Source organism: Ambystoma mexicanum, chromosome 8, assembly GCF_040938575.1.
Source record: "Ambystoma mexicanum isolate Mex_15411 chromosome 8, UKY_AmexF1_1, whole genome shotgun sequence".
NCBI lineage: Eukaryota > Metazoa > Chordata > Amphibia > Caudata > Ambystomatidae > Ambystoma > Ambystoma mexicanum.
Window position 1 is genome coordinate 341364760 of NC_090929.1, and position 14034 is coordinate 341378793.

Below are 14034 nucleotides of genomic sequence, written 5' to 3' on the forward strand. Positions count from 1 at the left end.
TTCCATAATTTCCCCTGAACCACATTTAAATAGGAACTCATATCCTTGGTGCAAATATCCAGACCATATAAAAGAACCGGCTCACATTTAGCAAGGTAGAAACGTCTAATGGGTAGGAGCGAAAATTTACATACTCGAACACTCAAAAATTTCATTTGAGTCTTTAATTTAGACGCTTTTTCTGCAAGGCTTAATTTCCACCTCTTTAGGCTAGAATTGTTAGAAAAATTATAGCCTAAGTATGTTATGGCCTGCACCTGTTCCACCAGATTGTCCCCCATATTCCAGACATAAGATTTGACAACTCTCTTCTTAGAGATTACAATCGTTCGAGATTTCGATGCATTGGGGGAAAGATTATTCATCAAAGCATATTGATAGAAAATATCCATCCTTCTCCGAAGACCCCGTGGGGTACGATCAAAAAGAATGAAATCATCCGCAAAGGCCATCCACTCAATAGCCAAACTACCCATCCTAACGGGAGCGATGGAAGGACCCCGCCATATATCCTCCACATCGCTGACGTACAGGTTGAAGAGCGTGGGTGCAAGTGAACAGCCCTGCTTAACCCCCACCTCAGTCTCTATGGCATCAGAAAGGGAACCTTCGTAGGATAAGCGCACCCTGACAGAGGTATTTCTATGTAAAAGAGCCAAGAGTTGAACAGTCTTACGTGGAAAATTCATTGCTAACATTTTGGTCCACAGTCTATCTCTAATGACCTCGTCAAAAGCGTTAGAGAGGTCCAAGGATGCCATATAGACTTCGCCCATTTTAGTTTGATGGACTGTATCTCTTAAATGAGCCAAAATATTTCCGTTCAGGTCTGTTCCCAAGCCTTCTCTAAAGCCAACCTGAAATTTACTGAAGCAGGCATTCCTTCTAGTAAATTTATTGATGTCCCTTAAAAGTAGAATGCCAAAGACCTTACTAGCTGCATCTAAAAGGGCTATAGGTCTATAATTCTGAGGGTTAAGAACGTCCCCTTTTTTAAATATAGGGACAATAATACTCTGGGCCCAGGTTTTAGGAATAGTATGGTATTTAAAAATATCATCAAATATAGGTTTGAGCAAATCAGCCCATATTCCAGGGGATGTCTTTATGACAAAGGGGAGAATGCCATCCGGGCCTGGTGCTCTAGAAGGTTTGAGTTTATTAATGGCCCATTTGATATCCTCTAAATCCCACCCACAATCTTCCACCACGGGGGGACCTAAATCCAAATCCTGTTCCCTTGTAAAGTAAACAGGTAATGCAAACTTTTGCTTATAGAAGGCACTCCACACTTCTGCTTGGATCGGCCAGTCAAGTTTGTCTTTTGCAGGCATGAGCATAGAGTTAATAGTTGCCCAAAATTTAACATCTCTGCCCTTACAAAGATTATGCATCATCAATTGATGTGCTTCATGATATTGATCCATTCTCAGTGATTTGATAAGATTTTTGTGTTTCAATATAATTTTTTTCTTTCTAAGCTGTAATTCGAAAAAGGGAATGGGCAGTTTCTTCAAGGCTTTAATTTCACTGTATTTATTACGCTTGGAGGTTTGAATTCTGGAGTCGCCCACCCTCATCCTAGGTTTTATGACCTCCCTCTCACTGGTGCTACTAATTTTATAAACACATGACAATATAGTATTATAGACGAATCCCCCCAAATCGATGTCTTCACCTCTAATAATATGAGGCAGCCTTCAGACCCTCCAGCTTATTGCGATTTTGCGATCCCGCAAAATGCCGCGAAAACGGCCGTTTTGCGCAAAATGCTGCAAAAATGGCCGTTTTGTGCAAAAACAGCATCTTTAAAAAAAAAAAATAATTTACTTTTTTTTATTATTTTTTTTTTAAGTAATCTGCAAAAATTACTGTTTTGAAAAAAAGAATCCTCAGGGTGCCAGGTTCTCAACTTTTTTTTTTTTTTTATTTACACAAGAAATTAAATCACTTGCGCCCCAAAAATTGCAGCCCAATCCACAAGGGACACATGAATGGGCACATTTTATATGCGCGCCCATTCAGATGGCCTTTTTCACCTCCTTGATCAAATAAAGTGGCGTTTCTGTCAATTTAAAAGCACATCCCTCATTTCCAAGCAAGATGCACTTTTAAATGTGCAGAAATTGTAGGCAACCCTACGCGCACGGGATGTGGGGCTGCCACTGCATGACAGGGTCTTTCCTGACCCTGTCATGCATTTCTTTTAAGGTATGAACCGCTGCTGAGTCGCTTGCATTTCTGTTCCTCAAACAGGATAAAAATGCATTTTTTGGGTCACATTTTACAGCGGCAGGCACCTAGAGTGCCTGTCCCTGTGAAAGGCGCTGGGAGCTTGCAGAACACTGTCAGGAGAGCGATTCTATTCAAAGTACTGCCCATTTTGATGACAAAAATCTATCGAATGTTACAATTTGACCAATTACGTCCAGTACTATTCGATCGATTTTTATAAATACTGAACATGTGTTGCGGGGGTGTCACCCGCTCCCCTGTTTAGTATTTTTGGTCTAGGGTGGTTGCAGAAGTGTTTTCCCCTTTTTCCTCAAAATTGGAGGCAGGGACAGAAAAAAAAAGAAAATAACGAAAAAAGGACCCTGCAGAGTCGGATCCGACCTGCGTTAGAGGGACGGATCCGACCCGCGTTACAGGGACGGATCTGGCACCGCAGGGTTGCAGGGGAAGCGGCAGCGACCAAGCAGTTAAGTAGGGGAGGGGATCGGGTGGTGGTGAAAGGTACATTTTGGGTTGTTTGGCTGAAGTGCAAATCAATTTGCAGCAAAATTGACTACGGTCAATTCCGCCGCAAATAATTACACTTCGGTCAAACAACCCAGAACACCATTCAAGGCAGCTGCCAGCGCACAATTTGCGCTACAGCTCAAGCCTGTGGAAATGCGCCGGTCACCTTTGAGAATAAGGTGACCTGCTCATTTCCAAAAATGGGTTGTCTAAAAATAGCATATCCTCCGTTCTTTTTTTAAATGCCCCATCATTTGAGGAACTGGGTCAAAATCTACATTTAAAAAAAAAATAAAAAAAATGGTTACACTATGAGAGAGAGGGAGAGTGATGGGTGAGATGTGAAGTGATGGGCAAGAAAGCAGAGGAAGAGCAGTGGGTCAGAGGAGGAAGTGCTGCACAAGAGAGCAGAGGAAGCAGTGATGCGGTGGGCCAGAAATCTGAGAGCGAGCAGAGGTACAGAAAGTAGAGGAAGCGGTTGGCCAGAAAGAGGCAGTGAGCTGCAGATTGGGAAAAAGGATGAGGGAAGAATGTGATAGAATGGGAGAAAAGATGCAAGATGCAGAAGCAGCACAAAAGAATGAAGGACTGTATATTGAGGGAGGAATTGTAGAGTGTAAGGTGTGAGTTGGGAGTATGATTTGGAGTGTGGCAGGGGCTGGGCAGTGCAGATTGTGACTTGACAGTGTGACATAGCACGTGAGTATTTGTATGACAGTGAGAGGTTAAGGAATGTAAGTTGTGATGGAGAGTTGGTGAGATGTGTGTGGGTGTTTGGGGGATTGGAGAACATAGAAGGGGAATATTTTCAGCATTACAATTGATAATGATCAATTTAGTTAATACTATTAAATAGGCATGAACATTAAACCAGAAATGTAGCCAAATCAAACACTGTTCTGCCAAGCCAGAGACATCTGGGACTCTTCCTATTAAATTAATACAAAAGACACATAATAATGATACCCTGGCTCTCTCCTAGCCTTGCACTCTACCTATTTCCTGCAATGTGGCAATCTTACACCCTCCAGTTAATACAAAATGTCCCGCAAAAATGCCGCAATAAATAAAGGTTTGTGCCGCAAAATTTGCCATTTCATGCCGCAAAATTTGCCATTTCATGACGCAAAATCCTGGAAGGTCTGAGCCTTGCACATGTACAGGGACTGAGCGATAAAACGAAATTGACACATATAGACATGCAATTACACACCATCACACCATGCCGAATTCACAGAGCAGTACACGCACATAAACACACACATGTATACACATATACATTATGTAAGTACAAGCATAAATTCATAAATACACAGATGTGCCCATGCATGTTCGTACACATGGATGCACACAAACAGATGCATTCGTGCATGTACATTCTTATGAACACGAGATGTACGCATGGACTCATTTACACACACACACTCACCTCAGCACAACATATAGACATACACAAATATAAACACAGAGATGCATGTACGTAGAACCATGTTTACAAGTATTGCATCGGACACATACATACCGATAACATAATACAGCCATATGCATATTTGGACAGATGCAGAAACACAGACACACAAAAAGAAAAGAATGACAATAAAAAATGAATCCATCAATAAAAAAGCAAAGAATAAGCAGTTCCTGGCGCTGCAAGCATACGTGCAACCTCGCTTAAGTGTGATCCATCTGAAAAGCAGTGCACCCCTGCTTCTGCAGGGGGGCTGGCAGAGCAGTGGGAGAAGGCACTCAGGGTGAGAGGCGATGGACACAGGTTTCCTGTGCTAGGCTTCTTTGCTAAAGAGGAACTCTTACCCTCGCAGGCACAAGGCATACTTGATCAGACTGGAGTGAGATGTAGGAAACATGTGCTACCTCTGGACTGGAATGACATAAGGGCCTCCGCCAGCATTGCACCCGACTCTCCCCATCGCCCCCAAGACGGAAGAAGAACAGGCTACAGGCTCATTACAATTAAGAGCCTGACTGGCAACTTCCCTTGATGGAGTCACCAATGCAGACATCTCAGCCCCACAGCTCTACAGCAGTCCCGCAAATGGGCGAAAGTGGCAAACGATCTAAAAGTCACTAAAAGAATCTACTCTTAAACCGCTTCCAACCAAATTCCAAACGAGGCCCCCTGCTAAGAATACGACTGTGAATTGCAGTGCACTGCATGTAGTTTAGGGGGCAGGTATTTAAGCACAACGGGTGTGTGCGGGTCTCGAGTGCATCAGCACTTTCATGGAACAGGAATTTAAGAGGAGGCCAAGACCACGGTGATGAAAAATGTGTTGCAAATCGAGACTGTCCCGAGAGGAAGGGGTTTTGTGGAGCTGCTGTGCAATTCGGGAGCCAGAAGTGTGTGCCTGGTATTCAATAAACCTGAGAGGATGGGGGACGATTGGCCTTGCTGGTACTGCCAAGAAGGGGGCAAGAAAGTGAAAAGGAGACACGTGTCAAGTGCGTGGTTACCCGCGATAAGGAGACACGTGTTAAGGGCGTGGTTACCTGTGATAAAGAGACACGTGTCAAGGGCGTGGTTACCTGTGATAAGGAGACACGTGTCAAGTTCGTGGTTACCCGCGATAAGGAGACACGTGTTAAGTGCGTGGTTACCCGCGATAAGGAGACACGTGCCAAGTGCGTGGTTACCCGCGTTAAGGAAACACGTGTTAAGTGCGTGGTTACCCGCGATAAGGCGACACGTGTTAAGGGCGTGGTTACCTGTGATCAGGAGACACAAGTCAAGGGCGTGGTTACCCGTGATAAGGAGACACGTGTCAAGTGCGTGGTTACCCGTGATAAGGAGACACGTGTCAAGGGCGTGGTTACCCGTGATAAGGAGACACGTGTTAAGGGCGTGGTTACCCGTGATAAGGAGACGCGTGTTAAGGGCGTGGTTACCTGTGATAAGGAGACACGTGTTAAGGGCGTGGTTACCCGTGATAAGGAGACACGTGCCAAGGGCGTGGTTACCCGTGATAAGGAGACATGTGTCAAGGGCGTGGTTACATGTGACACATGCCAAGGGCGTGGTTACCCGTGATAAAAGTCTGGTCCGATTGGGAGTGTGCCGGTGGGTGTTTGGAACTCACTCCTTCCCTGTTGAGGCTGTAGTGGAGGGCATCACACTGAGAATGAGGGGTGGGGTTTTGCAGAGGCCCGCAGATACCTGGTATATTTGCGCAAGATTGCGTGATCATGGGGACGATTGGAATGGGGCTCGAACATGTGCATGTAGGCTGTGGAGGTCTAGCGGTCTGGCCCATTGGACGGAGTATAAGGTGGAACCAGACTGTACCATGCAGTTTGACCTTGAAAGGGTAGTGTGGCCACAGGCATGGTTTGGGTGGACTCAGTTGTTGGGTGGAAGGGGGTTTGAGTGTTGGCAGAAACCGGGTGCAGTTGCGAGGACCAGGTTGAGTTAGTATCAATACAGTGGTTGGAGTGTGCCGGGCATTGGACCGCTGAAGCCTGAGAAGCATGTCTAAGTAGACTGGCATGTTTTCGGCAGGATGCGCTCATCTGTGGGTCCGTGGTGCAGAGTTGAAGCTGATGAAGGTGGCAGGCCTAGAGAGGAAAACACACAGAGGATGGGAAAGTGAATCGGCGAGTGGCCACAGAGAGCCAAAATGGCCGGGTGGTGACTGGGCCAGCATCCGGAGAAAGGGTGTTGCGGTCAAGCGGCCGAGAAACTGTGTTTAAAGGAGGAAGGGAGAGTTAGAACATAAACTGTGTTAGCTGTATCAAAGAGCTCGTTTTAGTTACAGTGCAAAACAAAGGATGCCAATTGGAAAAGCGAACCCAACCCTCTCTAAAAAAGCAGCCTTTCGTCAAGTTGCAAGCACATGTATTTGTGGGTTTTTTGTTCCACACACCCTAAAGCACTAAGAGGAATCCCATGCGTCTCAGGTGTAGGAAAATCTGCATTAGGCTCTGGTGGGCAGAGCACGTGGCATTACGTTCTGGTTATGGGATGGTGTGTTAATGAGAGCTGTTCCCTGCTTCTGGGGTTTGCAGAAACCTTGCATTAGGCTCTGGTGGGCAGAGCACGTGGCATTATTTTATATCTATGGGGTGGAGTGTTAATGAGAGCTGTTCCCTGCTTCTGGGGGTTTCAGACACCCTTCATTAGATTCTGGCGAGAAGTGCACGTGGCGTTATGTTTTGTCGATAGGATGGTGTCTTAATGGGGGATAATCCATTAATTCTGGGGTTTGTATTAGGCTCTGGTGAGCAGTGCACACGGCATTAAGTTCTGTCTATGGGATGGTGTGTTATTGAGAGCTGTTCCCTGCTTCTGGGGTTTGCAGAAACCTTGCATTAGGCTCTGGTGGGCAGAGCACGTGGCATTATTTTATATCTATGGGATGGAGTGTTAATGAGAGCTGTTCCCTGCTTCTGGGGGTTTCAGACACCCTTCATTAGATTCTGGCGAGAAGTGCACGTGGCGTTATGTTTTGTCGATAGGATGGTGTCTTAATGGGGGATAATCCAATAATCCTGGGGTTTGTATTAGGCTCTGGTGGGCAGTGCACACAGCATTCATTTCTGTCTATGGGATGGTGTGTTATTGAGAGCTGTTCCCTGCTTCTGGGGTTTGCAGAAACCTTGCATTAGGCTCTGGTGGGCAGAGCACGTGGCATTATTTTATATCTTTGGGATGGCGTGTTAATGAGAGCTGTTCCCTGCTTCTGGGGTTTGCAGAAACCTTGCATTAGGCTCTGCTGAGCAGAGCACGCGGCATTACGTTCTGGTTTGGGATGGTGTGTTAATGAGAGCTGTTCCCTGCTTCTGGGGGTTTCAGACACCCTTCATTAGATTCTGGCGAGAAGTGCACGTGGCGTTATGTTTTGTCGATAGGATGGTGTCTTAATGGGGGATAATCCATTAATCCTGGGGTTTGTATTAGGCTCTGGTGGGCAGTGCACACAGCATTAATTTCTGTCTATGGGATGGTGTGTTATTGAGAGCTGTTCCCTGCTTCTGGGGTTTGCAGAAACCTTGCATTAGGCTCTGGTGGGCAGAGCACGTGGCATTATTTTATATCTTTGGGATGGCGTGTTAATGAGAGCTGTTCCCTGCTTCTGGGGTTTGCAGAAACCTTGCATTAGGCTCTGCTGAGCAGAGCACGCGGCATTACGTTCTGGTTTGGGATGGTGTGTTAATGAGAGCTGTTCCCTTCTTCTGGGGGTTTCAGACACCCTTCATTAGATTCTGGCGAGAAGTGCACGTGGCGTTATGTTTTGTCGATAGGATGGTGTCTTAATGGGGGATAATCCATTAATTCTGGGGTTTGTATTAGGCTCTGCTGAGCAGTGCACACGGCAGTAAGTTCTGTCTATGGGATAGTGTGTTATTGAGAGCTGTTCCCTGCTTCTGGGGTTTGCAGAAACCTTGCATTAGGCTCTGGTGGGCAGAGCACGTGGCATTATTTTATATCTATGGGATGGAGTGTTAATGAGAGCTGTTCCCTGCTTCTGGGGGTTTCAGACACCTTGCATTAGGCACTGGTGGGCAGAGCACGAGGTATTATGTTCTGTCTATGGGATGGTGGTTTCACGAGAGCTGTTCCCTGCTTCGGGTGTTTTCAGACACCCTTCATTAGATTCTGGCGAGAAGTGCACGTGGCATGATGTTTTGTCGATAGGATGGTGTCTTAATGGGGGAAAATCCATGAATTCGGGTTTCTTTTAGGCTCTGGTGAGCAGTGCACATGGCATTAAGTTCTGTCCATGGGATGGTGTTTTAATGAGAGTGGTTCCCTGCTTCTGGGGTTTGCAGACACCCTACATTATTAGCCTCTGGTCAGCAGTGCACATGGCATTAATTTCTGTGTATGGGGCGGTGTGTTAATGAGAGCTGTTCCCTGCTTCTGCGGTTTTCAGACACATTGCATTAGGCTTCGGTGAGCAGAAACACATGGCATTAAGTTCTGTCTATGGGATTGTGTGTTAATGAGAGCTGTTCCCTGTTTCTGGGGTTTTCAGACACATGCATTAGGCTCTGGTGAGAGCGCACATGGCATTAAGTTCTGTCGATGGTATGGAGTGTTAATGAGAGCTGTTTCCTGTTTCTGGGGTTTTCAGACACATTGCATTAGGCTCTGGTGAGAGTGCACGTGGCATTAAGTTCTGTCGATGGGATGGAGTGTTAATGAGAGCTGTTCACTGTTTCTGGGGTTTGCAGACACATTGCATTAGGCTCTGGTGAGCAGTGCACACGGCATTAAGGTCTGTTGATAGGCTAATGTCTTAATGGGGGATGTTCCCTAATTCTGGGGTTTGCAGACACACTGCCTTAAGCTCTGGTGAGCAGTGGACATGACATTAAGTTCTGCGATGCTATGGAGTGTTAACGAGAGCTGTTCCCATGCTTCTGGGGTTTGCAGACACATTGCATTAGGCTCTGGTGAGAGTGCAGATGGTATTAAGTTCTGCGATGCTATGGTTTGTTAATGGGAGCATCTCCCTGCATCTGGGGTTTGCAGGCATGTCATTAGGATCTGGTGAGCAGTGCCCATGGCATTAAGTTCTGTCTATGGGATGGTGTGTTAATGGGAGCGGTCCCCTTCATCTGGGGCCTGCAGACACACTGCATTAGGCTCTGGTGAGTAGTGTGCATGCATTAAGTCCTGTCGGTGGGATGTGTTAATGGGAGCGGTTCCCTGCTTCTGCGGTTGGAAGACAGCCTTCATTAGATTCTGGTGAACAGTGCACAAGGCATTCAGTTCTGTCTATGGGATGGTATTTAATGAGAGCTCTTCCCTGCTTTTGCGGTTTGCATACACACTGGATTAAGCTCTGGTGGGCTGTCGATTGGATGTTGTCAATGGGAGCTGTTCCTTGCATCTGGGGTTTGCAGACACCCTACATTAGCCTCTGATGAGCAGTGCACATGACATTAAGTTCTGTCTAAGGGATGGTGTGTTAATGAGAGCTGTTCCCTGCATCTGGGGTTTGCAGACAACCTTCATTAGCCTCTGGTGAGCAGTGCACATGGCATTCAGTTCTGTCTATGGGATGGTATTTAATGAGAGCTCCTCCCTGCTTTTGCGGTTTGCATACACACTGTATTAAGCTCTGGTGGGCTGTCGATTGGATGGTGTGTCAATGGGAGCTGTTCCTTGCATCTGGGGTTTGCAGACACCCTACATTAGCCTCTGATGAGCAGTGCACATGACATTAAGTTCTGTCTAAGGGATGGTGTGTTAATAGACGCTGTTCCCCGTATCTGGGCTTTGCAGACACACTGCATTAGGCTCTAGTGAGATGTGTACTCTCAATGGGATGTGTTAATGGGAGTGGTTCCCTGCTTCTGCGGTTGGAAGACATCCTTCATTAGATTCTGGTGAACAGTGTACATGGCATTACGTTCTGTCTATGGGATGGTGTGTTAATGAGAGCTGTTCCCTGCTTCTGGGGCTTTCAGACACATTGCATTAGGCTCTGGGGAGCAGTGCACATGGCATTAAGTTCTGTCTATGGGATGGTGTGTTAATGAGAACTGTTCCCTGTTTCTGGGGTTTTCAGACACATTGCATTAGGCTCTGGTGAGCAGTACACATGTCATTAAGGTCTGTTGATAGGCTAATGTCTTAATGGGGGATGTTCCCCAATTCTGGGGTTTGCAGACACACTGCCTTAAGCTCTGGTGAGCAGTGCACATGGCATTAAGTTCTGCGATGCTATGGAGTGTTAATGAGAGCTGTTCCCATGCTTCCGGGGTTTGCAGACACACTGCCTTAAGCTCTGGTGAGCAGTGCACATGGCATTAAGTTCTGCGATGCTATGGAGTGTTAATGAGAGCTGTTCCCATGCTTCTGGGGTTTGCAAACACACTGCCTTAAGCTCTGGTGAGCAGTGCACATGGCACTAAGTTCTGTCGATGGTATGGTGTGTTAATGAGAGCTGTTCCCTGTTTCTGGGGTTCGCAGACACACTGCCTTAAGCTCTGGTGAGCAGTGCACATGGCACTAAGTTCTGTCGATGGTATGGTGTGTTAATGAGAGCTGTTCCCTGTTTCTGAGGTTTGCAGATGCATTGCGTTAGGCTTTTGTGCTGGGGTGGTCTTTGGGGAGAGAAGAGACATGCCACTAAACCTACAGCAGGGGGCCATGGTGCTTGTGATAGACTTGTTAGTGAGAGATGCTCCCTTCCGTTCAGCTGTACCGGAAAACGTCATCACTCCCTAGTACTTGGAATGGTTTTTAAGTAAGCGAAGCTCAGAAGTTCCCCATCTTCGAGGTGCTTTGTGTACATCCACTTTGCATTAGGCCTTGCTGCTAGGAACAGTTTGTTACTGATTGGACCTCCCTATGACCGACCGGTGAACCCTCCCCTCCCCACAAACAATGGGGCTCTGGAGATGCCTAATTAGTGTGAGAGTGATCCGTACTATGAGGTGTGCAGAAACATCCCCTAGGCTCCTGTTGTCAACAAGCCGGTCAAGTGGCACAGCGAGTAGAGCGCTTGCTTTGACATCTGTGCAGAGCCTGCTGGCTCTGCTGGCGCAGGTTCGAATCCCGGCGGGGCCAAACTCAGCCTTTCATCCTTCCGAGGTCGATAAATGCGCACCACACACCGTGGGTAATAATAAGCAGCCCTCAGATACCTGAGGGTTCGTAGCGCTATATAAGTGCCATATTATTATTATTATTATTAACACGTCTTGTGTGCAGTATCTAGAGCGTCTCCAGTCTTCGCACAAGAGTTACATCCACTACAGTGTAATCAGGCGGCCCATTCCCTTTGGCCTCCAAGGCCTGGCATTCCTGACTGCTGCCTCAGTATCTATGCACCTGGTCCCTGTAGAGTGGCGGCTCTTATTCTAAGGCCCGTCGCTTCACCCACACCCACTGGTCCCACAGCATGGGTGCTCACTACCCTTATGTCAAGATACACACCCATTGCAAGCAGGTTCACACATTAAGAGCAGGAAGCCAGTTCAGGGGGCAGAGGAAGAGGACATATATAATAAGGAACGAGAAGAACACTCCTTCTTAAAGGATTCAAGACACAAAAGAGGCACGTGTTGTAGAGTGCAAAGTGAATCGCATTTCACAAGACACTGACCGTGATGAATGTTTGAAGCAGGTAGTTGACCGTAATCCATCCCAAGGACCCCTCCTCGTTCCCGGTGAGGATCCGTGCTCCTTGGAAATCCATGGGATACTTCTGGATGGTCTTGGTGACCTCCTCGAGGACCCTTGTTGCCTTGGATTTATTCTGCAGGCTAAACATTAGGATCAATTGTAAAGTGAGGACACCATAACTTTACTTTTGAGTGACATCTGTCAACAGCCAATAGAGCCTTACAACACTTACAGAAACAAGTCACACATGTAATGCTGCCCAAGGAACAGGATACAAAATGTTGAAAAATAATCAATGAACAGCTTATCAACAATCCTGGACATTAAACAAAACTGAAAAGCTATCTGGGGTGACAAGGATGAAATGGTAAACACAAGTGAAATAATATCTTAAGTGAAAATGAAAAAGCTGTGTTCACTAAAGAGAAACAAACAGATCACTTGTCTGCTCCTAGCACTGCCCCATTGAGGGGACATTCTTAAATACTCTTACCACATCAGAACATGAACCCAAATTACTCCAGAAAAAGTTTGGACGTGGATTTGTATTCCTTGATTAGGTTCCTAAGACTTTTTGTTTAATGAAATTGTAAGTAGGTTTCAAAACATTGTTCTGCTTACCAGAAAGGTGAATTTCCCTGATGGCAAATAGGGAATGCTCAGTTAAGGTTAAGTTTAGGGGACAAGAGGAGGTTTGGGAAATTAAAGGTAAGCACATTTAGAAGGTAGGGTGGGTTGTGATAGTTAGGTTGTGGGGAGCTACATTTAGGGTTAGGGAGCAAGGGGAGACAAGTCAGAGTTCTAGGAGTTAGTGATAGGTGACCAAGATGAGTGTCACAATTGGAGGGTAAAGGTTCCATTATTCCCCTTTAAAGACATGAAAACAAAGAAAGAAAAACGGAAAACAGCTTAGTTACTTTACTTTAATAATTTCTACTGCGCACTGAATGAACCGCAGGCTTATGGGCGCAACACAAACAACAAAGAACAGAAGCAAAGGATCCTAGCAAGAATAATGCCGATTGGTCCAGGAACGTACTTAGAGAAGCTGACAAATCCTATCTGAAAAGCAAAGTTTTCAATTTCTTTCTAAATAATTCCGTGGAGCACTCCGCTATCCAATCAGGAGGAATAGAGTTCCAGGATTTTTGGCCAGCAGCCAGGAATGCGCCCTTATTGACCTGTGTAAAGAGTTCTGGAGTTTGATTTGTTTATAAGTACTTCCGAAAGATAACGTGGACTCACACCAATATATTATTTGTCAGTGATCACGAACATGCGAAAATCAACCAGTGTAAATCCTGTTTAGGCTTATTCACATGATTTTGTTGTTTAATGCCAGCTATGACCCTGACAGCACTATTTTGTATGACAGTTAGCCTTGGAAATATATGGGCATATTTGCGCTAACAACTTAATGTAATTCGCTGAGGCAGATACCAGGCTATTCACTTGGCATTCATGGTTATAAACAGATCTAATTGAACCCCCAAGGTTTTGACTTTCTTTTTAGTCACAATCTCACAACCATCCACCTCAGATGTCCTATAATCTTCTTTTAGCTGTATGATTTTAGAAATCAAAGGATTAAGGGAGAGGCAGCAGTGAGGGTAAATCCCACAAAATACAAGAAAGAGGGAAGAACAATTAAAAAAGGAGGGGGGAAAGGCAACAAAGTGCTCACAAATGTGCCAAAAGTACCTAACCCAAAATCATCAAAATTATACTCATAAAAGGCAACTGAAAAATAAGGCCATACGAGACGAGCAGTCATCAGAACACATAACCGTGTATTCTCGACTGCAATCTAAACCAGCCAATCAGTAATAGATAAGCAATCAGAATGACAGATAAAGGGTGCTGGGAAAACAGGCGATGATAGATCCAGCATGGGTTTGCAGCCTGAGCCTAGACCCGTCTTCCCGTTCATTTGCATTGTTTTCTTGCATGCTGGCCTCTTATGAAGAATTTACTCCTGCTGCATGCATAGGCAAAAGACCACAAATGATTTCACACTCAATTTCTGCTCCACAGTGTTCCGCCGCTACAAGCCCTCAGAGGTGCCAGGTCGCCTACAAGCCCTCAAGGGTGCCAGGTCATGATCCCAAAGCATTCTGGGACATGTACCACTTTTGGGGTAAGAGAGGTCCTTTTTTCGAGCCAAATTCCTATCTCTGGAAGGCCCACTCATTCACCTT

At 45.9% G+C, this 14034-nt stretch overlaps 1 protein-coding gene across 1 annotated transcript in view; it reads right to left on the reverse strand.

Annotated features, from left to right (window-relative positions):
• Window positions 1-14034, reverse strand: part of LOC138471917 (ectonucleoside triphosphate diphosphohydrolase 8-like) — a 487786-nt gene that overhangs the window by 124999 nt on the left and 348753 nt on the right. Inside the window, exon 6 of the mRNA XM_069609787.1 lies at window positions 11817-11976. Coding sequence (XP_069465888.1) covers window positions 11817-11976 — 160 coding nt within the window. The remainder of the gene's footprint in view (window positions 1-11816; window positions 11977-14034) is intronic.